The 27,134-nt window shown below is 32.8% G+C and overlaps 7 protein-coding genes across 8 annotated transcripts; 3 read left to right on the top strand and 4 right to left on the bottom strand.

Annotated features, from left to right (window-relative positions):
* Nucleotides 1–5,571: 5,571 nt before the first annotated feature.
* Nucleotides 5,572–7,189, top strand: LOC105975929 (Putative thiol-disulfide oxidoreductase DCC). 2 transcript variants are annotated; one of them, XM_088823046.1, is made up of 6 exons: nt 5,572–5,828; nt 6,155–6,212; nt 6,343–6,450; nt 6,590–6,682; nt 6,793–6,889; nt 6,929–7,189. In XM_088823046.1, the coding sequence occupies exons 1-5, from the start codon at nt 5,642–5,644 to the stop codon at nt 6,872–6,874; spliced, it is 528 nt and encodes a 175-aa protein (XP_088679172.1). In that variant the 5' UTR covers nt 5,572–5,641; the 3' UTR covers nt 6,875–6,889; nt 6,929–7,189. The 2 variants fall into 2 exon arrangements, with proteins under 2 accessions (XP_088679172.1, XP_012856633.2); XM_013001179.2 differs by having other exon boundaries at nt 5,573–5,828; nt 6,793–7,189.
* A 46-nt stretch (nt 7,190–7,235) lies between these two features.
* Nucleotides 7,236–9,680, bottom strand: LOC105975492 (putative polygalacturonase At3g15720). Its single transcript, XM_088822796.1, has 9 exons — nt 9,297–9,680; nt 8,998–9,135; nt 8,687–8,836; nt 8,558–8,578; nt 8,244–8,451; nt 8,065–8,146; nt 7,839–7,947; nt 7,626–7,739; nt 7,236–7,532 (listed from the first exon to the last, which is right to left on the bottom strand). Exons 1-9 carry the CDS (start codon nt 9,678–9,680, stop codon nt 7,236–7,238), a joined length of 1,503 nt encoding a protein of 500 aa, XP_088678922.1.
* Nucleotides 9,681–11,102: 1,422 nt separating this feature from the next.
* LOC105975493 (putative polygalacturonase At3g15720) lies at nt 11,103–14,489 on the bottom strand. Its single transcript, XM_088823044.1, has 10 exons — nt 14,354–14,489; nt 14,013–14,234; nt 13,626–13,766; nt 13,169–13,318; nt 12,875–12,895; nt 12,529–12,736; nt 12,356–12,437; nt 12,057–12,165; nt 11,685–11,798; nt 11,103–11,606 (listed from the first exon to the last, which is right to left on the bottom strand). The coding sequence occupies exons 1-10, from the start codon at nt 14,354–14,356 to the stop codon at nt 11,367–11,369; spliced, it is 1,290 nt and encodes a 429-aa protein (XP_088679170.1). The 5' UTR covers nt 14,357–14,489; the 3' UTR covers nt 11,103–11,366.
* A 1,188-nt stretch (nt 14,490–15,677) lies between these two features.
* Nucleotides 15,678–18,763, bottom strand: LOC105975494 (putative polygalacturonase At3g15720). Its single transcript, XM_088823045.1, has 10 exons — nt 18,672–18,763; nt 18,385–18,510; nt 18,116–18,256; nt 17,835–18,011; nt 17,704–17,727; nt 17,407–17,614; nt 17,231–17,312; nt 16,537–16,642; nt 16,298–16,414; nt 15,678–16,178 (listed from the first exon to the last, which is right to left on the bottom strand). Exons 1-10 carry the CDS (start codon nt 18,687–18,689, stop codon nt 15,945–15,947), a joined length of 1,233 nt encoding a protein of 410 aa, XP_088679171.1. The 5' UTR covers nt 18,690–18,763; the 3' UTR covers nt 15,678–15,944.
* A 1,938-nt stretch (nt 18,764–20,701) lies between these two features.
* LOC105975569 (isovalerate--CoA ligase AAE2) lies at nt 20,702–22,498 on the top strand. Its single transcript, XM_013000770.2, has 2 exons — nt 20,702–21,086; nt 21,374–22,498. Exons 1-2 carry the CDS (start codon nt 20,778–20,780, stop codon nt 22,241–22,243), a joined length of 1,179 nt encoding a protein of 392 aa, XP_012856224.1. The 5' UTR covers nt 20,702–20,777; the 3' UTR covers nt 22,244–22,498.
* Nucleotides 22,492–24,593, top strand: LOC105975950 (butanoate--CoA ligase AAE1). Its single transcript, XM_013001213.2, has 2 exons — nt 22,492–22,949; nt 23,038–24,593. Exons 1-2 carry the CDS (start codon nt 22,617–22,619, stop codon nt 24,466–24,468), a joined length of 1,764 nt encoding a protein of 587 aa, XP_012856667.1. The 5' UTR covers nt 22,492–22,616; the 3' UTR covers nt 24,469–24,593.
* A 142-nt stretch (nt 24,594–24,735) lies between these two features.
* Nucleotides 24,736–26,496, bottom strand: LOC105975951 (embryo-specific protein ATS3B). Its single transcript, XM_013001214.2, has 3 exons — nt 26,075–26,496; nt 25,855–25,962; nt 24,736–25,191 (listed from the first exon to the last, which is right to left on the bottom strand). The coding sequence occupies exons 1-3, from the start codon at nt 26,198–26,200 to the stop codon at nt 24,919–24,921; spliced, it is 507 nt and encodes a 168-aa protein (XP_012856668.2). The 5' UTR covers nt 26,201–26,496; the 3' UTR covers nt 24,736–24,918.
* Nucleotides 26,497–27,134: the final 638 nt, after the last annotated feature.

The raw sequence follows: 27,134 nt of genomic DNA, 5'->3' as shown, positions 1-27,134 counted from the left end.
TCTTCTTCTTCTCTGATTTTTTTAACCCAATTTTTGAATCTCAATTTTCTTAGTTGGAGATTTTGGTTGAATTCTTATATTGAAGACTAATTTTGTGTTCAATCAATAGTATATTGGATGTTTGTTTTTTGTTGAAATTGTGTTGGTGTTATTTACAGATATATAGTTGTTTTCGTACAGTAATATAGTTGTTTTCGTACAACAATATAGTTATTTTCGTACAGTAATATAGTTGTTTTCGTAATAGTCATTTTAATAATAGTCGTTTTAATAATAGTCGTTTTATTGGCATATAGTTGTTTTAACTGAAAACTAAAATAATATAGAAAAGGAATATTTAAAGAAAAATATTAAAAAAAACATAATTTTTTTTTTAAATATTATTTTTTAAAGAAGAAATAAATAAAAAAACGAAAATTAAAATTAAAATATAAAAAATAAAAAAATATATCAAACTAATGGATAATGAGTAATGAATAGTGGGAGGGTAAATTTGAGAATACAAAAAAAATGGGTTTCTCACTAATAAAGGAAAATGAGCTGGACCCATCCTTATTAAAATAATGTTAGAGGGGGTTCTCACTAATAGTCCCTTTATTTTATTTATTAGAATTAATTTGTAGAAATCAATTCTTTCTACATTATCAACAGACAAAATCAATTTGAATCGAAACAATATATCATAAAAAAACTTAAAATCATTTTACGGCAATGTCAATATATTATAGGGCAAATTAACGCATCCCCTGAATTATTGTCAAATTACGAAAATCTTTCTCATGTTTGGGTAATTACAACTATCCTCCTCAACTATGTATTATCTTACGAAAATACACATCCAAAGGTAAATTTAGGGATGTTAAATCGGTAAAATCGAATCAAAATTTCGGTACACCGACATTTCATACCGCTTATCGAATTGAATATACGATTTGGTTCGTCAAATAACCGAATTAAATAAATCTTATGTAAAAAAATTTAAAAGAAAGAAATAACTGTAATTATCCAAAACAAGAGAGGTCTTTTCGTAATTTATAGCCATAGCCCAGTTGTGGCCTTAATTGGGTGTTTTTTTTTATAAATATATCTATATAATATATAAAAGTTGAATTGCATGCCTAATTGATTGACATTTGTCGATTTCAAATGATGACATGTCATTAATTTCATCCAATGTGGCAAATTGATTGGTGAAAATAAATCATCAAAAAACATGTCACTATTTTCCAAAATTAAAAAGATATTAATTATTTAATTATATTTTTATATCATACCATTTATAAAATACTTTAAATATATCAACTTTATTGGAAAACTCTAAATAGTTTTATTTTTTAATTTAATTTCAATAGTAATTAATTTAATTTAAATTCAATTTAAAATCTTCACCTATTATAATTGTATGATTGACGGTGTTACGAAAATTGTGTATTTTAATTCATAAACTTGGATTTATATAAACAAAATATTGCAGAATAAATCATTTGATATTATACATTATACATGAACATGACCAGAGAATGTGTATCGTAAAAATTTCCCTGATGGTTGCTTCCATCTTACATCGACCCCCTTACGGTGTGATTTTTCACGGAATTTTTTTTTATTACGTGGAATATTCACCGAAAATGCAGATTCTACCTTGCACACGATATTTGTTTATGGTACTTTTCAAAGACAAAAATTACCGTAAGGGGCACTTTACACGAAATATTTTTTCTTCTTAAAATCTTCACAACTTTTTAGTATTACTATTACCTCCCCTAAAGGTATTTTTTGTATTTAAAAAGTAAGATAAAAGAAATGTCACGTCTGCAAGGGTAGAATCCACATATTACATGGAATAAAAAAAGATTTCGTAAAAAATCACACCATAAGGGGGTCGTGTAAGACATAAACAAATATCTGGGGGATTTTGGTAATTACCGATAAATAGGGGTGCTTTCCGTAATTTAGCCTAAGTTCATGAGGATTTTCATAATTTATCCTATTAACAACGATTATCGTTCTTTTCACGTCTTAATGTTTGCTTATACCCTTACATTATTTCAAATAATTTTAATGTCAGTTTGATAATATAATTAAATATTAATTTCTAATATATTTAATATGTGTTTCTTGATGTATCAGGTACCACACATAAGGAATTTGATATAAAAGTTGCGACATTGAATATAATTGTTTATTATACAAAATAATAGATCATTGCAAAAACATTGATGCAAAATCAAAATTAGGATTGTGATTAGTATTAGCATTAGAATTACGATTATAATTAATATTCTTTGAATTAGTATTGGTATTAATACTATGATTAGGATTCGGATTAATATAGTATTATAATTAATATTAGGATTAGGATTATGATTATGATTAAGATTAGTATTAGAATTATAATTAAGATTATGATTATTGATTAGTACTACAATTAGAGACATGTATTAGTATTATGATTATGATTAGCATTAGGATTAGGATTATGGTTAGAATTATAATTATAATTGTAATTAGAATTAACATTAGCATTAGCATTAGTATTATCAGTAGTAAAATTATTAGGATTATAATTAATGTTAGAAATAGGTTTAGGATTAGAATTATGATTAGGATTATAATCATGGTTAATGTTATATATGAATATGATTGGGAATAGGATAAGGATTTGGATAATATTAGTATTACACTTATAATCAACATAAGCATATCCAGATTAACATTAGCATTAAAATTAGTATTAGAATTAGAATATGTACATTAGCATTAACATTAACAATATTAACATATTAGTATAAGAAATGGTATTAATATCAGTATTAATATTAGTATTAATATTAGTATTAGTAATAATATTAGTAATAGTATTAGTATTAATATTAGTCTTAATATTAGTGTTAATATTAGTTTTAGTATTAGTATTAATATTAGTATTAATATTAATATTAATATTAGTCTAAATATCAATATCGGTATCAATATCAGTATCGGTATAATTATCGATATCGACATTAGTATCGGCATCAGTATCGGTATGGGTATCGGTATCAGTATCAATATCAATATCAATATCAATATCAATATCAATATCAATATCAATATCATATCTGTATCAGTACCAATATCAGTTTCAGTTTCAGTATTTGTATCCGTATTAGTATTAGTATTAGTATCAGTATCAATATCAACATTTGTATCAATATCAGTATCAGTATGAGTATGCGTATCAGTATCAATATCAATATCATTATCAGTATCGATATTAGTACCACTATTAGTATCAATATTAGTACCAATATCAACATCAACATTAATATCAGTATTAGTATGAGTATCAGTATGATTGTTAGTACTTGTATGAGCATGAGTATCAATATTAGTATGAGTATCAGTATTGTACGACGAGTATCAATATGAGTATCAATATTAGTATTAGTATTACTATTAGTATCACTATGAGTATCGGTATTAATATCAGTATCAATATTGATATCAGTATTAGTATTAGTATTAGTATTAATATTAATATTGCTATGAGTATCAGTATTAGTGTAAGTATCAGTATTAATATTAGTATTAATATAATATTACTATGAGTATCAGTATGAGTATAGTATTAGTATCAGTATCATAATTATTATTGTTATTAGTATCAGTATTAGTCTTAGTATTAATTAGTATTAGTATTACTATTAGTATTAATATTAGTATCAATATCACTATTAGTATCACTATAAGTATCAATATTATTATTAGTTTTAGTCTCAATATTAGTCTTATTCTTAGTATTAGTATTAGTATTAGTATCAATATAACTATCATTATCAATGAAAGTATCGGTGTTATTATCAGTATTAGTATCAATATTAGTATTATTCTTAGTATTAGTATTAGTATCAATATGAATATTAGTATTAGTACGTATTAGTATTATTATTAGTATTGGTATGAGTATGAGTATTAGTATTAATATTAGTATTAGTATCAGTATTAGTATTAATATTAGTATTAGTATTAATATTAGTATTAGTATTAGTATTAGTATTAGTATCAGTATCACTATAATTATCATTGTAAGTATCAATATTATTATTAGTATTAGTATCAATATTAGTTTTATTCTTAGTATTAGTATTAGTATCAATATGAATATTAGTGTTAGTATTAGTTTTATTATTAGTATTAATATTTGTATTGGTAAGAGTATGAGTATTAGTATTAGTATCAGTATTATTATTAGTATTAGTATTACTATTAGTATCACAATTAGTATTAATATTTGTGTTAGTATCATTATTAGTATCGGTATTAATATTATATTAATATCAGTATTAGTATTAGTGTTAGTATTGGTATTAGTATTAATATTAGTATTAGTATTAGTATTAGTATTAGTATTAGTATTAATATTAGTATTAGTATTAGTATTAGTATTAGTACCAGTATTTGTACCAATATTAGTATTAGTATCACTATTAGTATTAACATTAGTATTAGTATTAGTATTAGTATTTAATATTAGTGTTAGTATTAGTATTAGAATTAGTATTAGTATTAATATTAGTATTAGTATTAGTATTAGTATTAGTATTAATGTTATTAGTATTAATATTAGTATTAGTATTAGTATGAGTATGAGTATCAGTATTAATTGAATTAGTATCACTATTGGTAACAATATTGGTATCAGTATTGATATCGGTATTGGTATCAACATTGGTACTAGTACTGATAGTGGCATATACATCATATCTCTTTTGCTATATTTATAAGTTTTATTGTTGTTTGAGTAATGTGCATCACTAATTGAACGCCATTAGTCATAAACTTGCAAATTATTTGAATATCTATTGTGTTACTTCTCTGCTACCGTGTTGTTACCTTAGTTATTTTGCAGAAGATTCACATGTTGTAGTAGATTGCAATCCAAAAAATAGAGTTATACCATATGTTTTAAATGATTTCACTTAATCTTGATATCGTGTTTTGCGCGCTTCATGCTTTCTTATTTGTAATATATAACTTAATTTTATATGTTACAACTCTAAATTAAGAGATAAAGTTTGTTTTTTTATTTCCTTCCATTTTGTTTTCCTTGAATTGGTATTGTTATAAAGAGATAGTCGTTTACATAACTTTATTTTTCTTATTGTGAAACTGACCTCCGTGCAACGCACGGGTGAAATACTAGTATGTATGGAAAATTGGATTGCAAAAAAGTCATCGTAATTTATAGCCATAGCCCAGTTGTGGCCTTAATTGGGTGTTTTTTTTTATAAATATATATGTATGGAAAATTGGATTGCAAAAAAGTCATCATAATTTTCCAATTTTGTGGCTACAATTTGATTTTTGTATTTATTAATTTATTTATTGTTTGATAGATTTTCAGAATTAATTTATTTAGAGTTACAAGTGACTCCACGTGGCGCACCATTTGACATGGCTTTCGAGTTCCTCTTTTACACTTTTACCCCCCAGAATCTTCGCGATCTCGCACTGGTGTTTCATGTAATTAAAAGGATGTTGTAGGGGCATTCACGTTATTTCAGCACATTTTGTTTTTAATTTCCTTTTATATTTTCCCACTACAGTCGGAAAAACTGTGTTTTGGTCGACATTTTTCCGGTGGTTACTTTTACTCCTAATGGCGTTCGTCGCACCGGTCAAGTTGAATATCACCGTTCCACATCCGGCGAGCCGTCGCCGCCGCACGTTTAACGTTTCCGCCACTTTATCATCGCCGCCGCGGGGAAATACAGTTGCGGTGGACTGGGTGAAGGAAACTGCGAGCTTCTTCGATCAGGATTCCCGACCCATCATGTTATTCGACGGTACTGTTCATATTTAACATTTCTTAATCGAACAATTAGAATGTGAAATTTTCAGTTAGGTTTAGGTCTCGATTGTTCACAGTTATCGAAATTGTCTCTGTTCACAAACGATTTTTGTCGATTCCTCGGTATTATCGCTGGGAGAATTTGTAAGTTTTATTTTTACTGTGATGAATTGGGGCAATTGATTTTTCTATGGAGATAGTTTGCAGCAGATCTACAAAAAAAAAAAAGAAAAAAAAAAACCAAAATGGTGGTGGTAATTAAGAGCTGAAATTGTGTAGATTCCTTACATAATTTTTTTTTAATTTTTTTTTATGTGTCAGGTGTTTGCAATTTATGTAATGGAGGCGTGAAGTTTGTACGAGACAATGATCGACAAAGGTTGGATTTCGTTACCCCACCTTCTATTTGTAATATGAAATGAAATCTGTTGATTTTGTTTTTTTCGGATTGCATTTGTGACTATCTCTTCATTAGTTTCTTTCTGATTTCGCATTCCGATATTTTCCAGGAATATTAGATTCGAAGCTCTACAAAGTGAAGCAGGCAAGAAACTGTTGCAAAGATCCGGAAGAGCACCTGATGATATTTCAAGTGTTGTTCTCGTTGAAAAAGACGGGTATATAAATATTATCTATGTCGATTTTCAAGTTTAGTACATAACATGCTGCTATTAATTTTTTTGGGAGATTATTTTTAGGGCACGCATTCTCGAGTTTTGGTGTTTTTTGAGGTTAATTATTGGAATTTGATTCCAGGTCTTATATCAAGTCAGAAGCTGTACTGAAGATTATGGAGTACATAAATTTACCGTTTCCTCAGCTGGCATTCTTTCTGCAATTTGTACCGTTGTAAGTTGAAATTAGTTTGCTATTTTAAAAATCTTCAAAAATTGTATATTAAGTGCGATTATTAAACGATCTATCTCGTGTTGGTTCATTCTTCTTATTACATTTTGCAGATTTGTACGGGATGTTGTGTATGAGAATATTGCTGATAACAGATACAATATGTTTGGTCGGTCAGATTCTTGTGAAATATAGGATATTCTTGTTCTGTATTCTTATGAAGAAGAAGAAGAAGAAGAAGAAGAAGAAGAAGAAGAAGAAGAAGAAGAAGAAGAAGAAGAACACCTTGTTTCCGTTCTGTGAGTAGAACTATTTATGTATAGAATAAATTATAAAGTGGTAAATCGTCTTTACTTTTGTGTACTCGTCTTCTCAGTTAGTTGTTTTTATATATAACTAATTGCACATTATACTTGGAGCCAGCACAATAATTGAATTTCATTACTTCAGAACGGAGAAATAAACGCTTAGAAAAAATAAATTCAAATTGATGCGTTATGATTCTAACAATTTCCGTTCCTTCAGTGCATGCATATCTGAAAATTCACGGATACACCTATGAAAACAATTTTTTCATGAAATTGAGCCTAGTAGGGATAAATTTGCCCACATTTTTTTTAAGCATAAGGCAGTTAAGAGTTGGCTTCAATGTACGATCAACTCTTGCATGAGCATTGATACAGGTGGCGGATGTTGGACGACGTGGATCGTCCGATTCTATGTCAACATCTTTTAGTACGATATTAGTGCAAGGGAAAGTCTCACTGCAACTGAGGTTAATTGTAGCGTTCTTGCAGCTGGATGTCCCATGAAGTCCCATGTATGTCACGTCAGTAACTTGTACTGCTGATGTCTGATACAAGGCACACACGAGATTAAGTAGGTAATTTTTTATTTATTTAATTTTTTTTTATTGTAAAATCTGGAAATATATATAGCTGCTTACTTTGTTAGCGCATTTCTTGTGAGGGCAATAATACTGGTCAATGATAACAGGGTTATCAGCATCTATGAAGCGTATATTTGCGAAGGTTATATTCCTGGCAAATCCAGAACCTCCCTACGGAAAGCAGCAAAAGGTTAGCCTATATATACTCAAGAAGCGACTTTTTTTTTTTTAATTTATTATTATTATTATTATTATTATTATTATTATTACCTGCCATGTCTTGATCCTGACTCCATTCTCAGTTCTGTTAAAAGTGCAATTTCTTACGCTTATTGCTTCTACTATCTCGTGCTTTCCCTTTTTCCCCAAACTCCCAATGCTGCGAAAAGAAGTAGAAACGAAAAAAAAAAAAAAGGAATTCGTTGATCACCCGAGTTTAATGATGATTGGATTTTATGAAAGAAAAAAAACACCAAAATGGTAAGAGAAAAGATACCTTATTCCATGTCCAGGACCACATCTTATGTTGGATATCATGACATTTGAAGTGCCCCCGTTAATAGCAATACAGTCATCCCCTTTTACGACATAGCAATCACAGCAGAAAATAAATAAGCTGCAATGTAATTAAGTAGAACAAAGTGGGGGGTAGAAAGGGAAATTACAAAAGTGTACCAGTTTCCATAGTACAGTTGTGAATGTGAAGATTGGTCGAAGCGCTAATGTCAATACCATCTGTGTTGGGACTAAATTGAGGGGCGATCATTGTAAGGTTTGAAACGTTTACGTCATCGCAATGGTTTAGCGAAACATGGTTTTTTCCGCTGTTTATATGTTTCAATCCTCTCACATTAAGTTTGCTGCAGTGAGAAAATCGCAACGCCTTCCATCAAAAAAAAAAAACATCAATATGATTAGAATTGAGTTTTAGGATTTGAATTAGTGAGTTGTGTTAAAAGAAAACAGAAGACGGTAAACGAATTACTTACAGTGGGTCGGGAACTGCTGCCCTGGTAGAAAGTAAAGAGTACAGAGTTTGTCAAGAAATATTAGTAATTTTATTTATTTATTGAATTTTAGTTAAATAAGAATGAAATTGGGGAAACGATAAAACTTACATGTTGCCACCATGTTTCTCCTTTACCATCGAGTAATCCTTTTCCGTCACCGGACACGAGAAGGTTGTCCACACGATGAAAGTAGAGCCATTCATCTGTGCCTTTCTTCGACCATCCTGACCTCGGAGGTGCAATAATCTTTCCTAGTATCTGTTTTCATTTTTTTTTTATTACAACTTTCTGTTAATTAAATGATGGAGAAAGAGTAGCCATTTTGAGAGGGAATGGAATTTTCGAATCATGCCGATTTCTGAAATTCTAAAATGGTCATTTCAATCTGATTTGTTCGACTATATCAGTATAATAATTACCTCAAAGGTGATGGTGTGGCATTTGCATGGGCCATTAAAAACGACGGGAAACACCAAAAACGACTTGCCAAAGGGTACCGTTATCTTCACTTCGCTCTCCGTTCCATTGCAAGCTGCCTTCCATGCCGCCTGAAAAGCCTATTAATGTTTTTTTTTGGCAAGCAGTTATTTGGTTAGAAAATACAATCACAAATTAACTCAAATTCATTCTTATATTTGAATAAAAGTTATTAGTATTTGAATAAATGTTATACACTAGCATTTAAGATAAATGAAAAGTAATGGTAATTAGAAATTACTTTGGTATCATTTGTTTTCCCATCTCCAACGGCTCCAAAATGTGTGACATCGTAGCATGCGATCTTCGAAGGGGCGCATGGTGCATGAGTAGGCGGATTGGTGGGGTTAGGGGGGTGGTGCGGTGCATGAGTAGGAGGATGTGTGACGATAGGGCGGTGGTGTGGTGCATGAGTAGGAGGATGTGTGACGATAGGGCGGTGGTGCGGTGCATGAGTAGGCGGATGTGTGGCGATAGGAGGGTGGTGCGGTGTATGAGTAGGCGGATGTGTGATGATAGGGCGGTAGTGTGGTGCATGAGTAGGCGGATGTGTGGCGGTAGAGGGGTGGCACGGTGTAGAAGTCGGCGGATGTGCGGCGGTTAGTTGGGCTCCGCCGATAACCATGCATATTCCCAGATAAGTCAGCCACAAAATCAACATAGGACCAAAATTTTCCTGCCATATGGGAATTTCATAAAGAATAAGCAAATTGAATCAAATTAATAATGTTTAAGACTAGTCTATTATTTTTACAGGAAATTGTGTAAAAAGATAAAAATGTCAAGATTAATAATAAATTTAAAAACTTTGAGAAAAGTCTGTAAAATCAATTGTGAATATCACCAACAATGCAATAAACAATTTATTAACTAACAAACCAGACTATTTATATGAAGATAAAAAAAAATGAAAAAAAATGGCACTTGTTTTTTCATACCATATTGTTTTATTGGGTTTGCAACGAACAACTCTTCTTACAAAATAACTTAGTACAACACCAAATTTATAGGAAAAACTGTCATAGGATTTTGGCTATGTCAGAACCAAAATTCTTAATTTAAATTAGCCACTTAGTTGCTAGGTAATCTGAATTTCTGATCTCAAAATTAAAGACTAGATTATAATGCATAATTAAATAGGTTGTCAGTTCCATTTTACATGGATTTTGTCACCTTGTGTTAGCATGAATCAATTACTTCTTATTGCCCGGAATATACTAATTATGAAATCATATCTGCAATTTTAAGCAGCAGTAGTTATTATTCTTTTACTTGATTTTTTTCTTTTTAAACTTCAAATAATGTAATTATCCCACCTAATCCACCAATTAAGACTCCCAAAGAGGAAAAAAAGGGAGAAAACCGATTTAAGAAATTACTATTCTTGGTCTTGTTCCAATGTGCATGGGATCAATCATCATTGATTCGCAGATGGAGCAAGAGTGTGCGGTATCATTTGATTCGAGTTCGAATTCTTTTGTCAATATGTTGTATAGGTCAAATAACTCATGGTTAGATTCGGTGTGACTTACATCTCTCTTGCAGTTTTGTGAGTTATTGCATGGTGACATAGTTTACCTAGCTAGTGCATTACGTGTTGCTGCAGTTTCTTTTGTCAATGAAGAAAAAGAAATTGATCATGTCTCATGTGTCGGCAAAGGTGACCTGATTTTAATGGAGTAAGAAGAGTGTGACGTAGAATGACTCGAGTTCGAAAAAATAAGGTTAATTAAGAGACATGATTTACTTCCATGGGGCTCGATGTCTTGACTTTGTTTGCACATGGGACCATTTGTCAATTAGAAATTACACAGGGATGCTAGTTGCAATTAACTCTTAAGTATTTATTTATGTTGTTCGTTTTAAATGTCTTTAGAAATTGTGCAATGCACTCGATCGAATGCCGGGACCCTTTTAATTCTTTCTTGTTCGCATTGTCTCACTTAGATAATTGATATGTTTACTCGAATAACATAATTCATCATCTTATTAAATTAAAAAAAAAAAAAAAAAAAAAAAAAAAAAAAAAGAAGACAAACCTTTCATCTTTTTATTAATAATATGTTAAACATTTCACTAATAACAGCACTCCATTTACTACCGGAACTGAAAAATTAAATTTATAATGCTCCCCGGCACGAGCAAATTATTAAACTATATACGAAACATATATGAAATTTCAAAACACGAAAAAAAAAGAGTATATTCTACACACATCCACATGTATGTGTGTGACAAATTATTTAGTGAAGTTCGTCAGTTCTAATAAGATCTTAGAAATTAAAGTCGGAAAATGTGGGGCCCGTATATTTCAGTACTTGAGACAATCGACGATTGGGCTGGACGTATCATTAACTGAACCACGAGCGTTGATGCACACTGCAGACACTGGCTGACGTGGCACCGTCGAGGTTATGTGCACATTGTCAATCAGAATGTCGGTGCAGGGAACGGTGTCGCTGCACCGGATGCTGACGGTTGCATCCTTCCATTTGTAAGATGTTCCCCGAATCCCGACAAAGCTCACATTACTCACTTTCACAGCTGATAACTGATTAATTAACAAACAACATTATTACACATATAATTAATAATTAATTAACACCTTAATCTATAAGATTGTACTTACTTTATTGTTGCATATTTTGTGAGGACAATAAAACTGATCAATGACTATAGGGTTTTCAACTGCTGTAAAGTTTATATTTGAGAAAGTTATATTCCTGGCAAAACCAGAACCTCCCTGCAAAAAAAAAAGCAAATATTAAAAATATATATAATTAATAATTGTATTGATTTTTTTGTTTTATTGTACATTAAAATTTAAATCTACAATTAAACCTCTATATATAAATTTATACAGTTGGGATCAGGGAAAATTCTATTAATTTTATAAAATTTTAGATTATGGAGTTAACAATTTAGCACGTTCACCGAGTTACGACCAAAATAATTTATTATTTAAGCGAGGCTATTAACTTATCGGGGTTTTACTGTATACCTGCCATGTTTTGATCCTGACTCCATTATCAGTTCCATTTAAAGTGCAATTTGACACTTTTATCCCCTCGACTTCGTCATGTTTTCCCTGTTGACCCAGACTTCCAATGCTGCAAAAAGTACGAGGAGAAAAATAAATAAATATATACAATATTACCGCATGGTTATAGCTCAACTGGTTCCGGAGGTGGTAAATTCGTACAATATTTGTGACAAAATTAATTAATATGTATAATTTATATATTATATATATATATATATATATATATATGTGTGTGTGTGTGAGAAAAAATTACAAACCTTATACCATGACCAGGACCACAAACAATCTCAGATATAGTAGTATTTGAGGTTCCTCCTTTGATTGCTATACAATCATCCCCTAATTTGATCCAAATTATCAACATTAATACTTACAAATAAAAATAAATAAATAAATAAATAATTATATATATGTATGTATGTATGTATACCTGTTTTGATGGTAGAGTTGTGAATAAAAATATTAGATGAAGAGGCAATATCAATTCCATCAGTATTTGGGCTCAGTGGAGGGGCAATTATTTGGAGGCTTGAAATATTTGCATAGTGACAGTCTGTTATTGAAATATGAAACTTTGGGCTGTTTATATGTTTCAATCCACTTATTTCTAGATTCTTACAATTAGAAATTATCATTGCCTGTAATAATTAATTTAATTAATTAATTAATTAATAAATAAATAAGCATGATCATATTACATATATATCAATTATAATTGCAAGGGATTTTATGATTTTTTTTTTAATATCGGTACGATGATGAATGGCTGGACTTACTGTCGGTCGCGCGTTGCCTCCCTGAAAAAAAAAAATAAAGGGGTTTGTTAATACGTATGAAATTAATTAGTTTCGTTTTAGTTTATGTAATATGTATTTTGTGTTATATATCACGACTAATAAGTATATATGTCATGCTACACTGCGTGAAGTACACTGAACTCGTTATTATTATTCATTTAATGCAAAACGCTGATAAATAATTAGATGTGCGACGTACTGATAAATTGCATGCGATAGATTCAATATTCAAGACGGATGACGAGATTAACGAAAAATCGAGAGTGTATGTACCTCTAGCCACCAAGAATCTCCTTGGCCATCAATTAATCCTTGTCCATTACCAACAACGTTAAGCTTTTCAACTCTACTAAACATTATCCATTCACTTGACCTCTTATTTTTCCATGCTGATTTTGGTTGTGCAATAATGCTTCCTAATATCTGTCACAATATATACAATTAACCCCCTAATAAATTAAAAATCTTACAATTACGCCCTGTAAAATTGTAAGGGTATAATTGGAATATTTGAAGTAGTATACTTATATAATCTAAAAGATTCTATTAGAGTTGGCTCTGTTTGGAGAAAACTGTTAAACGTTGATGTACGTACGTTAAGTGGATAATGTTAAACAATTTTACGAACAAAAAGGACATTTATATAATTTAGACATACCTCGAATCGGGATTTGTTCGTAAATTGCCATATTATATATGTTAATAATTAATTAATTAATTAATTAATTACCTCAAATGTAATGTTGGGGCATAAACATGGACCTTCAAACTTGATAGGAGACACCAAGAATTTTTTGCCAATAGGTACACTTATTTTAACACCATTGTCTGAAATACCCTTGCAAGCTGCTTTCCATGTCAATTCAAAAGCCTGTGATCAATTGTTTGATTAGAGTTCGAAAAAATTAGTTAATTAGATTAATAAAATTAATTTTGTAATTTTGGGGGTGACTAAATAAGAGTATAATTTATTTCTAATTATAATTGTGAGATTAATTTGAGTAGATTATATATTAATATTTTTTACTTTTTTTTTAATAATTAGAATCTCAAACTGAATGAGTGAGTATATTTTGGTAATTATTAATTATTACGTAAATTGGATAATAGTAATTACAGTAGAATCATCGGTTTTTCCATCTCCGACAGCACCGAACTTCATGACATCGAATGTCCATTGAGGGGGCGGCAGCAGTGGTGACGGTGAAGGTGACGGTGACGGTGATGGAAACACCGACGACCCGTAGTGATACGGTGGGGATGCGGTTGCATGGGGCCCGTTTCTATTGCTTAATTCCAGAACTGTTAATAAAATCATAAAATATTCCAATAGTACTCCCTGCATTTTTTAAACAAAAAACATTAATCAGCCGTGGTTGCATAATTGGTCAAGATAAGATATTAATTAAATTATTAAAAAAAAAATGCATGTAATTGACTATGTCATTTTTTTCATACCATTTTTTGCCGCCGTGGTTGCAAAATCTTCCAACGAACTTAATTATTTCGAGGGTTTTTTACCATGGCCAAATATATAAGAGATAGTCCAGCCTAATAAATGTTAGCTGATTATATTTCTCAAACTCCGATTTCGGTATTGAGGAATTTGAATTTCTTTTTGCATATATAGTTTCATAATCACACTAAAAAGGTATAAAACAATTAATTAAGCCTTCATTGTTAGAATTTTATTTAATATTGCTTGCTCTTTTAATTTGAATGGATTTTCCACCTTTCCTATAAGGTAGGAGCATTTGAAGAGCTTTTCTGGTTATCAATCATTTTCACTAAATGATATATGCTATGTTCGGTTTTGGTTTCGTTTTCGGTTTCGATTTTGGATTTGGTTCAGTTTCTATTCAATTTCGGTATTTTGCAAGAAAAATCACATTATTAATCATCAAAACACGAGTTTATCAATTTCAAGACTTTGTCTGTGGACAAATTTTAAGATGAGATGATTCCCCAATTTAATTGTAAAAGAAAATTTAAATTTAGAAATCCAACAACACTAAATGTTGTTAGATTTAAATATAATGAGAGTAAAATATAGAAATTTTATTTGGAACAATAAATTTAAGGGTAAATTACAACCACCCTTGAGGTATGGTTAAATTACGAAAAAAATCCTTCTTGTATGGATAATTACATCTACCCCTCAACTATGAATCTTCTTACACCTCTACCCATATGGTGTCAAATTCAATATAATCATCCAGATTCCGTGGAATGTGCTCTAGCTTGTACTCGTTTTGTGTAAAAATATAGTTTCTGATGCACCAAAATTTGATATACAAGCCAAAAAAAACACATCTTATGATCATCTTGTTTCAAAATGTGGAGTTCGAATGGGATAAAACGAGTACAAAAGTGATAACATTACATATAATCTAGAAGATTCCACTAAATTTGAAACCGCAAGGATGAACGTGTAAAAATATTTATAGTTGAAAAGGTATTATTGCCTAAATAAGCGGGGGTTTTCGTAATTTAACCATACCTCAGGGAAGATTGTAAAAGAGAATAAATTGGCGGAATACAATTACAAATTAAAATTAAAAAAATGACTTGCATCTACTAAAAGAAAAGCCGTCATGTATTTATCATTTCGATTATTTATTAGGATATTAATTAGTGCAAAGATACCCAACTTTGTAGGACTCTTGTTTAATGGGTTGTTAGGGTTTGTTGGTAGTGAACTAGTGTTCCAATTAGTGGTAGTTGCTATTTTCTATTTAAATTGTAATCGTTATTATGATAAATTGAAAAAAACAAATTTGGATTTTTCCAACAATAGATCCATTTAACTTTGTTACAAACAATTCATTATTACAATTAAATTCATCATATCTGAGAGACAACGACTAAGACTAAAATAACTTAAAAACGATCCCTCAAATTTAATTATTCCCACCTAAATTTAAAATTGTCACTATAACGTACCCCGAATTAAATAATCGAGATTACAAATTACAATCAACAAGGAGACATCACATTTTGAAATTCAAATTAACACATAATTAATGACATAATTAATTAATTAATTGTTCTATGGGAGAAGGCATTTAACAGCAGGCCTAGTGTGAGTTGCAATTCCATGAGCATTATTACAATTTGCAGACACTTTCTTGCCAGGGGTTGAAGATGTTAAATAAACCCGGTCCAATTTAATATTCTTACACCCAATACTTTGGCTGCAACTCAAATTAATCACATTTTCTGCAATTGATGTACCACTTATTGCAATAAACGATATGTCACTTATTGCAACAGATGATGACGTCTGCATCAAAATAAATAAATAAATAAATATTAGATATAAGTTTTAATAATAATTCATTTATTTATCCCTTTTAATTAAATTTAATATTTATGTTTGAAATTGAACATAAGCAAACTTACATCAGTTGGGCAGTTTTTCTTAAGAGGGCAATAAAATTGTTCAATTTGAATTGGATTATCAACTGCTACAAACTTTATTCCTTCAAATGATATATTTCTTGCATACCCTTTTCCTCCCTTCAAAGAACAAATAAAAGTCAACTCAAATTATGTTGACCAGATAATGCAAAGTTAATCAAAGTATTAAGGAAATAATTAACACAATTATCTTGAATAATTACTGTTTGTTTTGTGCTAACCTGTATCGTCTTTATCCTTACTCCAGTGATTGTTTCCTTCAGTGTACAGTTACGAACACGTACGTTTTCGACAGCGTCGAATCCTCCGCTCCCCAGTGATCCGATGCTGAAATAAAAACTAATTAATTTAGAAATTAAATTTGCAAAAAAAAGGTAGATCTATACATGCTTTTTACATAGAAATAAACTTCGAAATATTAGCATGTTATTTTATTTAGTGTAAATTACAACCACTCCTGAGGTATGTCAAATTACGAAACCCCCCTGCTGTTTAGATAGTTACATATACCCTTAAACTATGAATTTTCTGGCACCTCCACCCTTATGGCGTCAAATTCAACATAGTCATCTAGATTCCGTAAAATGTGGTCTAATTTGTACACGTTTTGTGTAAATATGCAGTTTTTGATGCACCATAATCTGATATATACAAGCCAAAAAACACATCTTATGATCATCTTGCTTCAAAATGTGGAGCTCGAATGGGATATAACGAGTACAAAAATGATAATATTCCATATAATCTAGAAGATTTCACTGAATTTGAAACTGCAAGATGAACCTGTAAAAAGATTTATAGTTGAGGAAGGTAATTATGATTACCCAAACATGAGGGGTTTTTTCGTAATTTGACCATACCTCAGGGTGGTTGTTACCCTTTTATTTATAAGAAGAGAAAAATTAGCCAAATAACCTGATACCATGGCCCGGCCCGCATGTTATTCCACTAATATCAACATTAGAAGAGCCCGCACTAATAGCAATGCAGTCATCACCTATACATACAAATAGTCAAATCCACACATTTTAATTAATTAATGTTTAATTAAAGAAAATAGTAAGATTAAATAAATAAATAAAATTAATAACCTGTTGCAATGAAAGAATTTCTAACTTGCACTTTTGTTGAGCCAGAAATGCCAATTCCATCAGTATTAGGGCTATCCCCCGGTGCGATTACTCGGAGATTAGAGACGACAACGTCATTACTCGACATAATCAACATATGGCTTCCGGGCCCGTTAATTTTCGTAAATCCATCTAATCGAAGCCCGTTACATCTCCGAAATATCATTCCCTACATTAATTTCACGGAATTTTTTTTATTTTTTTTTTTATCGAAAAAATATTTTATGCTATTTAAATATCAATTTTTGTATTACTTACAGTTGGGCCCTTGCAGAATTGTCCCTGCACATTATAAACTAATAAAAATTAATATCCAAAAATAAAAAAAAAATGTAAATGAATTTGTTAAGAGTGAATATTAAATTAATGATGAAATTATAAGTAATTACATTAGCTGGATCATCAAAGCAAAGGGTCTTAGGCCACCAGGATGAACCCTGACCGTTGATCACTCCTTTGCCTTTGACAATCAGACCGTTGACATTAGAGAATAACATCCACACGTGTCTCTGTTTTCCCATCCATGCTGAACTTGTTTTAATTGGTGCTATAATAGTTCCAGAAATCTGCCAAAAAAAAAAATTTTGTATTATTTAATTAATCATTTTTATCAATCAATTAATCTGAAAATTAATTAATAAGTAAATAAGTGATTAATATAATTAATTACCAGAAAATACATACGAGTTCGGCATGGACCGTTGAAAGTCAACGGGTTCAAAAGGAAGGTTTTGTTTGGGGGTACATATACAGCTGGCGTTGTTCCTCTAGCCCTCCCATCACATGCTCCCCTCCATGCACTCAAAAATGCCTGCAATAATTTACAATTAACACAAAAAAATTAAAGATAAAAAATAAAAATATATATATATATATATATATACACAATATTTATTTTATAATGTGTAAAAAATATATATATAGGATTATATATATTACTTGTGAATCATCGGTTCTTCCGTCACCAACTGCACCAAAACTCATGACGTTGAAAATACTCGTCGCACCCACCGCGCAAGAAGCCATGCATACTACCGTGAATATTACGATTGTACCACGACGATCCTGCACAAATTAAAACACGTGGAATTAATAACCATTTTACATATACATAATCAGTCGCGTTCGTGCTTTTTTTCTGCGTATGTGTAGATATATATCATCTCTCGCCTTCTCGAGCGCGCGCACTTGTAGATATGAAAGAAAGGAACTCATTACATACTCACCATTGTAGGAGGCAGCATTAATTTAATTTAATTTAATTAGCTTCTTAAATACACTGATTAACCGGCCCGTTACATTAATTACCATTGAGATTGACTACTATTTATAAGGAGAGATATAATTAACGTGTTTTTGACACTTTACATATTTGTTTAACTGTTTAATTAATTAATTAGCAAATATTAGTAATTATATTTTTTTTTTTTGAGTAAAGCAAATATTAGTAATTATATATTCCACTTTCTTGCAAACTAATACAGGATGGATTTCGTGCAATTTACTCAGTGAGTTGCATGTGTTTTCCCATCGATAAAGTCGTATTTCACACAAATTAATATTATTTAATTATATCCACGTTTTTAGGGATCGTAGCACGCTTTTTCATGCTCCAATATTTCCGCTTTCATAATGTTTTAAATTTTAAGCTAACTGATCCCTCCGAGTAGATATGAGTGTTAAAAATATTAGTAAAAACTCCCATATAAAAATTAGTCAAAGCTAATAAGGATCATATAAGCTGAATGTGTGTTGCACATGCGGATTTCGCGACTTGGGTACATTGTTTTGACATGAAAATACCATAATAACCTTTAAAACATAAATTTAGAAAATTATAAATTTACCCCATGATTTTTGTAAGATCCAAAATAAATAGTTTAATAATTTTCTTTTATATTTAATACAATACAAAAATCATTTTATTAGGGGCAATTTTATCATTTCATTTAAATCAAAAACCAATTTTAATATAAGAACATGTGTGCTTTGTAAAACGTTACATATGTGGGTTATTGCTAAAAAATAATTTAACATTGATTTTTTTCGACAATTAAAGATTACACAGGAGAGTCTGTGCTAATAACTCTATATGTATGATATAAGCTACGATTAAATAAATAATTAAGTATTATTTAATGTTTGGTTGGATCAAATTATAACTTTTTCAGGTCGATCGGCAATTATAGAAAAAGTAGTTCTAGCTCCCTTAGTCGAACTATACTAACACAAAGCGAGTTCTCATCAAAATAAATAATTTTATTTTGGTTAATCTTAATCTTAATTTTAATTTTAATCTTAATCTTAATCTAAATCTTAATCTTAATCTTAATCTTAATCTTATTCATAAACCTATTACAGCTCATTAACTATATATGAGCATCTTTATTCTTGAAGAATACTCTACGTAAGACATAATCCAGTTCCACGTTAATTATGCATGTGTCTATGCATGTGCGATTCCCTACTTCATTACACAACCTCCTAAACTAAACATAATAAAATATCACGACTTGGCAAAATTCAAATGAAGTACGATTGAATTTAGTGAGTTGAATTTGAGAATCTGCTCCAAAAGTTGCTTATGTTTTATGGATTTTAAGTTTAAAATATACTAGGCTTAATTCTACTTTGCACCCTTCAAATGTAGCATTTTGGCACTTTAAAAAAAAAAAAAATAGCACTTTTGCACCTTCGAATTATGCATAATTTATTGTGTTTTAAGGGTGCAAAGTGCTATTATTTTTTCAAGGGTGTAAAGTGCCAGCAAACTATATTTCAAGGGTGCAAAGTGGGATTAAATATAAACTATCAATAGATGCCTCAATAGTTTGTAGGGAAATTTACGGCCAACCCTGTGAGATAGGTATGGCCAAATTACGAAAAAAACTCCTCTTGTTTGGGTAATTACAGTTACCCCTCCATTTAAATATTTTTACATAAAATTTATGTAATTGGTTATTTACCGAACCAAATCGTATATCCAGTTCGGTAAACAATATGAAATGTTGGGTTTACCGATTTAACATCCTTAAATTTACCTATGGAGGGCTATTTTCGTAAGATAATACATAGTTAAGAGGTGACTGTAATTACCAAACAAGATGGATGTTTCGTAATTTGACCATACCTCATGGGTGGCGGCAGTAATTTGCCCATAGTTTGTATAAAATAATAAAAGATATTCAAAATACTAAATTAAAAGATATTGTAAATACTAAATAAATAACTAGCTATATAATATTAAAAGAATAAAGTCACAATTTAATATTTCTGACATAATTCTTCTCTTTCAGCGAGGGTTCCACCACTTCCAGTCCACCACCACCACCATGGCCGCCTCTTTGTGGCGGCGGTGCTCATTAAACACCGGCTGGTCCTTCACCAATGTCGCGAAGAAAGTGCACCCTGCACTAAATCACCGGTGTCAGCGTCAGTTCTCTGTAAAAGAATCCGTCAAACGCGAAGCAAAGCACGCCCCCTTATCTCCCGTAACCTTTCTGGAGAGAGCTGCAGAGGTTCACGGAGATCGAATCTCCGTCGTGTACGGCGCACTGAGATTCACCTGGGGCCAGACTCTCGGCAGGTGCGCTAATCTCGCCGCCGCCTTGTCAAAATTGGGAATTTCTCGCGGCGATGTGGTAATTTCTCCATTCTCGCCATTTCTTCTCCGATAATATGTGTGTGTGTTTTGGGGATTTCTGCTAAAATTTTAGGGTTCTTATACTCGTATTCTGCAAAATTGCTTCTAGTATTTTCGAATTAAGCATTGTTGATTTACTTTGGGGTTTTTTTTTAATCCCCTGCAAATTGTGCTTGGAGAATTTTTCATATGAACATGAATTTTAGGTTTGAATAAAAATCATGAATATTTGGCTTTTTGATGATTATGATGAATTGATGATGATGGTGTATGATGCAATAACAGGTAGCAATCCTGGCCCCAAACATACCAGCAATGCAAGAACTCCATTTCGCTGTACCGATGGCCGGAGCGATTATCTGCACACTAAACCCGTACGACAATCCAAATATGATCTCGATCCTGCTCCAGCATTCCGAAGCCAAGATAATTTTCGTAGACCACCAATTCCTCCACAAAGCTCAACAAGCACTCGATCTTGTATCACAAAACAATCTCAAACCACCGATTCTCGTCCTAATTCCCGAATACGCCATTCCGTTTTCGTGTCCCGGTACGCATGACTACGAAACTCTCGTAGCAAGTGGAGATAGCCAAAAACACACCACTAAACCGCCGAAAACCGAACAAGATCCTATAAGCATCCACTACACCTCCGAAGCAACGCCACCACACCCCAAAAGGGTGGTCCGTAGCCACAGAGAAGCCTACGTCAACACACTTGCAACGGCATCGATTCACGGATTGAGATCAATGAATACTGTCTACCTTTGGACAGTGCCGATTTCCCAATTCAACGGGGGTGACTGCCTGATTTGGGGTTTGGCGGCTTTGGGCGGCACAAACGTTTTCCTTACACGTGTCTCCGCTAAGGAAATCTTCGAAAGCATTTTCCTGAACAGTGTCACACACATGGGTGGGTCCCGGAAAATCTTGAACATGATTGTAAATTCGACCGATCGGGATCGAAAGGTAAATTCGACCTATCGGGATCGAAATGAGCCGCCTAGCACGGTGGTTGAGATAATGGCCGACGGAATACTACCGCTGCAGCCGCCAATCGTCTCCAAGATCGAGGAGCTCGGGTTCCGTTTGTCTCCAAGAAAACCCGAATCGGATTCTTGTTTGGAGGAAGTTGATGCGGACTGTATGTGAGACAGATGAAGAGCGTACCGAGCGATGGTGTGCCGGTGGGTGAGATTATGTTCAAGGGAAATAATAATACCAGAGATGGATATTTTGTAAAATTAATATCCAAACATGAAATTTCCTTACATCTCTATTTCTTTTTCTTGCCAAATTATTATAGTTTAGGGATGTGGATGACAAACTTTTAAATATTTGAGGGTCTATTTGTCAAATACACATAGTTGAGGGGAAGCGGATGCAAATAGACTTATTATTTGTTCATGTGACTCGCATTTTTTATCATGCATAAATTTTATCAAAACCTTTTGTCTTTTTCCCTACTATATAAAAAAAAACAAATGATCTGATCCTGACAAAAACCACCTCCACCACCACCACCATGAACCACTTTCTCCGGCGGAGCAGCTCACTAACCACCAGGTGGTTCTTCCACAAGAAAGCGGCCCCTCCACAAAATTCCCGCCATCTCTGCAATTCATCATCATCACATGAAAATCTCGAAGCTCCATCAATGGTGGAGGGTCTGGTCAGATGCTCTGCAAATTACGCCGCCTTAACCCCCATAACCTTTCTTCACAGAGCTGCCAAAATTTACAGAGACAGAACTTCAGTAATCTACGGCACTCTCAGATTCACCTGGTCACAAACTCTCTCTCGATGCCTCAAGCTCGCTTCCGCGTTGACTCAGTTAGGGATTTCTCATGGCCACGTGGTATTATTCAAAATCCCTAATTCTTCGCCATTTCTAATTTTTTTTCTTACTGAATTTTCGATTTTTTAATTTTTTTTCCGATGTACAGGTGGCAACACTAGCCCCAAATATACCGGCTATGCAGGAACTCCATTTCGCAGTTCCGATGGCCGGAGGAATTATCTGCACGTTGAACACGCGCCACGATCCGTCTATGCTCTCGATCCTCATCCAACACTCCGAAGCCAAAATCATCTTCGTCGATCACCAATTCATCGACATAGCTCGACAAGCATTCGCTCTCCTCGTACAAAACAAACTTCAACCGCCAATTCTTGTCCTAATTCCCGAACACAGCACCACTCAATCGACACCCGATTCGCAGGAGTACGAATACGAAACCCTCCTCGCTGGTGGAAAAGACGAATACGCCCCTATGCCACCGAAAACCGAATACGACCCTATCAGCATCAACTACACTTCGGGAACGACCTCCCGCCCTAAAGGCGTGGTCTACAGCCATAGAGGAGCATACCTCAACGCCCTCGCCACGTCATCGATCCACGGAATGGCCTCAAACCCCGTCTACCTATGGACGGTCCCCATGTTCCACTGCAACGGGTGGTGCTTAATTTGGGGCCTGGCGGCCCTAGGCGGCACAAATGTCTGCCTCCGGCAAGTCTTGCCGGAGCAAATCTTCGCTGCCATCGCCCTCCACCATGTCACCCACATGGGCGGGGCCCCCACAGTCTTGAACATGATCGTAAATTCCACCCACCGGAAACCTCTCCCACATAAAGTTGAAATAATGACAGGTGGCGCACCACCACCACCTTCCATCCTTTCCAAGATCGAGGAGCTCGGATTCAATGTGTCTCATCTCTACGGGCTCACAGAGACATACGGGCCCGCCACATCGTGCGTGTGGAAACCAGAATGGGATTCTTTGCCCCTCGAAGAACGGTTTAAGCTTAAAGCCAGACAAGGAGTCGAGCATTACGGTTTGGAGGAAGTGGATGTACGAGACTCTAAAACGATGAAGAGTGTGCCGAACGATGGTGTGACTATGGGTGAAATTATGTTTAGGGGGAACACGGTAATGAGTGGGTACTTGAAAGATGCAAAGGCAACGGAAGAAGCATTTTCCGGTGGGTGGTTCAGAAGCGGCGATCTTGCGGTGAAACACGAAGATGGGTACCTAGAGTTGAAAGACCGATTGAAAGACATTGTGATATCCGGTGGAGAAAATGTAAGTACGGTGGAAGTGGAGACGGTGTTGTACCGTCATCCGGCGGTTCTAGAAGCTTCCGTTGTGGCCAGACCAGATGATCACTGGGGGCAGACGGTGTGTGCCTTTGTCAAGATTAAGGAAGGATTAGAGGTTAGTTCTAAAGAGATAATCGACTTTTGTCGGGATAGATTGCCTCATTACATGGCACCTAGGACTGTTGTTTTTGAGGATATACCGAAAACCTCGACTGGTAAGATTCAGAAGTTTATCCTCAGGGAGAAGGCAAAGGCCATGGGCAGTCTTTCTTGAGCTTCTCTACAAAAGTTGGTCCATATTATTATTGAGTACTAATAATAGAGAATCTCTCTGTAAATTGCTATCATTACCTGTAAATTTTCTTCAAGTAAAATTCGATACGAGAGTTGTGTTTTTCAGTCGAATACAAAATAAACAAGAGAAGAAATCTCGAGTTACTTCGTTGCGATACACAACGAATACTAATAATAGAGAATCTCTTCATAAGATCTTTCCAAACTGTAAATTTGCTTCAAGTCATCTAAATTCTATAGCTAGAAATTGCAGCAACAAAGTTAAATTTCCAGCAGTTAACAAATCAAGAATCCGAATTTTGACACTTACAAGTGGATAACACAAGCCCCAAAAAAACACGAAACATAACATTAAATCGGTAAAATTTGATACGAGGGGTTCTGTCTTTCAGCCAAACACAAAATAAACACACGAGGAAATTGGGAGTTACTACTTCATTGCTGATGAAGCAGCTCTGGTGCCATAACAGTAATTAAATCCGTACCAAATATCTTTAGGAATAAGTACATTGTAGTAAAATGTGACGGCCTTTGTGTTATATCCAGAGACAGTTACATCGTACGGGAGCCACCCATCGTTCCCGGTTCTGTAGAGGTACAAGTAACATATCTGGTAAGTGCATGGTCCGGATATTTGAAACGTATCGGTTGAACATTGCTCGAATGTCTTCGAACCAGGACTATCCAGTCTTGGTGCGTAAACCTGTAAATAAATTTGAAAATTGAGAGTCAAAAACTAAGTGGTGAAAGTCAAGTCGAGTCAAAAACCGTTAACATTGTTGCCGTGGCCGTGTTACTAATATATCTAAAGTTTCGTGGGCAGTTTTCGAAACTATTTCCATAAATTCCATTATTTTCCTAGTTAAAATCTACAACAAATATACTGAAACTACTATCGGCAAGTTTATCCATTTCTTTCTATATAAAAGAGACATAATTAAATCGAGTTCGACAAGATGTTGTGACAAGCAAAAAGAATCAAGTTTACGTACACTAGAAACTCACTTTCTACGTAATAAAATCGGTATAGATTCTTGCTCACACACATTCGTCAATTGGAAAGAAACTCATATTTTAGCAAATGAGATTCAACTATAAGATAAATTACACAACGCATCGGTTTATATCCAGTCGCAACTACTATACACAAGTTCATCCACTTCTTGCACATAAAAGAGTCATAAAAATCGAGTCTTTGATACTGTGATCAGCTAAAATCCAAGGATCAAGTTCAAATTTCAAAATACCCCCAGAGATTATCTTGCAAATATTAATCCAGCAATAACAAATTGAATATATCAGCAATTAAAAAAAAAAACCTAAAATGCAATAAATTTGTAAAAAAATTTGAAGAAGAAAATGGAACCTGATTCCCATAGGCATCGCCAAAGGAGAGACTAATACGATCTCGTGTGTATCGAATGGACGAGCAGCTGGTCCTTACGCTTACACTAAAAGAACATGTTCCCTGATTCTGCACACGATTTTTTTTTTTTAAAATCCAAATTAGGTTAAAACAAATTACACAATATTCCAACAAATTAAAAATCATCGACACGCCCAAAACACAAATTCATCATTCGTACCAGTGTCGTGTTGATTTTGATCGACGATAGCGGCTGAGGGCGGCGCGGGATTACAGATCTCGCTTGCGAAGAAGAAGAAGCAGATAATACGAAAGCTAAAAATAGCAGAAAAAACAGGGGTTTCATGATTTTTTTTTTCTTCTTCTTCTTCGCCGAACAAAAAGAAAACCTTTTCAAACCACCAAGGGGGGTTTATTCTATATATATATATTGAGGCGTTCGTCGATTGCTAGATTGTCGGTTGAAATTGTCTGGTTAGCGACGGAGTTTTGGAGTTGGCCACGTCTCTGTGTTTGGTGTCGAGCAGAGAAGAGTCGCCGCCTCGCCACCACCCTTTTATGGTTGGACTCTGTATTCTCATGCTTAAGAGTTAAGCCAATCATGATTTCTCCCATTCTCATTAATCTATTCTAATCAAGATTAAACACTTAATTTCTTCTGAATGAATTACAATAATTTTATTATTATTATTATTATTATTATTATTATTATTATTATTATTATTATTATTATTATTATTATTATTATTATATTTGACAATAGACAATACCATATAATTCAAAAAAAAAAAAAAATCAATTTTTTTTTGAGAAATTTTCAAAACTCAAAATCTAAAAGGGTACCCATACTGCTGTTAGAGCAACTCCAACCCATAAATATCAAAATAAATTATCAAATATTTATTTGATATTTTATATTTTAGTTTGACACCTAAATAAATTTATTTGCTCCAACCATAGTTATCAAATAGTTGTTAATTAAAACTAAATAATGTGATTATGTATTTTAATTAACACATGTCATATTCTAATTGGTTATTATGGTGGTTAAGTTATGTAACTTCCAATTGGTATTATTTCTTGGGGATGTATTTTTACATCCCAAAAATTAAAACATCAAAATAGAAACTTATTTGATAACTGCACTGGAGTGGAAAATTTCTAACTTCAATTATCAAAATGGTAGTTAAGAGTTTTGATACCCCATTTAATAACTCCATTGGAGTTGCTCTTACAAGTTTTTTTTTTTTTTTTCCCCGATGACCTCCTCGTAATCGTTA

This window comes from Erythranthe guttata, chromosome 9 (genome assembly GCF_056151865.1).
Source record: "Erythranthe guttata isolate IM_541 chromosome 9, IM_541, whole genome shotgun sequence".
Classification (NCBI taxonomy): domain Eukaryota; kingdom Viridiplantae; phylum Streptophyta; class Magnoliopsida; order Lamiales; family Phrymaceae; genus Erythranthe; species Erythranthe guttata.
This window is presented reverse-complemented; position numbering and strand designations above follow the sequence as displayed.

Coding starts and splice junctions, on each gene's coding strand:
- LOC105975929 (XM_088823046.1), top strand. CDS start 5,642: ATGGCGTTCGTCGCACCGGTCAAGTTGAATATCACCGTTCCACATCCG. Junction 5,829..6,154: donor ACCCATCATGTTATTCGACG/GTACTGTTCATA, acceptor TTTATGTGTCAG/GTGTTTGCAATTTATGTAAT. Junction 6,451..6,589: donor GTTCTCGTTGAAAAAGACGG/GTATATAAATAT, acceptor ATTTGATTCCAG/GTCTTATATCAAGTCAGAAG.
- LOC105975492 (XM_088822796.1), bottom strand. CDS start 9,680: ATGGTTATCGGCGGAGCCCAACTAACCGCCGCACATCCGCCGACTTCT. Junction 8,452..8,557: donor GCAGCAGTTCCCGACCCACT/GTAAGTAATTCG, acceptor TTTTGATGGAAG/GCGTTGCGATTTTCTCACTG. Junction 7,533..7,625: donor ACAAGAAATGCGCTAACAAA/GTAAGCAGCTAT, acceptor GCCTTGTATCAG/ACATCAGCAGTACAAGTTAC.
- LOC105975493 (XM_088823044.1), bottom strand. Junction 12,166..12,355: donor GGTCCTGGTCATGGTATAAG/GTTTGTAATTTT, acceptor TACTTTTTGCAG/CATTGGAAGTCTGGGTCAAC. Junction 11,607..11,684: donor ACAAAATATGCAACAATAAA/GTAAGTACAATC, acceptor TTAATTAATCAG/TTATCAGCTGTGAAAGTGAG.
- LOC105975494 (XM_088823045.1), bottom strand. Junction 18,257..18,384: donor GAAGAACCGATGATTCACAA/GTAATATATATA, acceptor AAATTATTGCAG/GCATTTTTGAGTGCATGGAG. Junction 18,012..18,115: donor GAACTCGTATGTATTTTCTG/GTAATTAATTAT, acceptor TTTTTTTGGCAG/ATTTCTGGAACTATTATAGC.
- LOC105975569 (XM_013000770.2), top strand. CDS start 20,778: ATGGCCGCCTCTTTGTGGCGGCGGTGCTCATTAAACACCGGCTGGTCC. Junction 21,087..21,373: donor GAATTTCTCGCGGCGATGTG/GTAATTTCTCCA, acceptor ATGCAATAACAG/GTAGCAATCCTGGCCCCAAA.
- LOC105975950 (XM_013001213.2), top strand. CDS start 22,617: ATGAACCACTTTCTCCGGCGGAGCAGCTCACTAACCACCAGGTGGTTC. Junction 22,950..23,037: donor GGATTTCTCATGGCCACGTG/GTATTATTCAAA, acceptor TCCGATGTACAG/GTGGCAACACTAGCCCCAAA.
- LOC105975951 (XM_013001214.2), bottom strand. CDS start 26,200: ATGAAACCCCTGTTTTTTCTGCTATTTTTAGCTTTCGTATTATCTGCT. Junction 25,963..26,074: donor TCAAAATCAACACGACACTG/GTACGAATGATG, acceptor AATCGTGTGCAG/AATCAGGGAACATGTTCTTT. Junction 25,192..25,854: donor GCGATGCCTATGGGAATCAG/GTTCCATTTTCT, acceptor ATTTATTTACAG/GTTTACGCACCAAGACTGGA.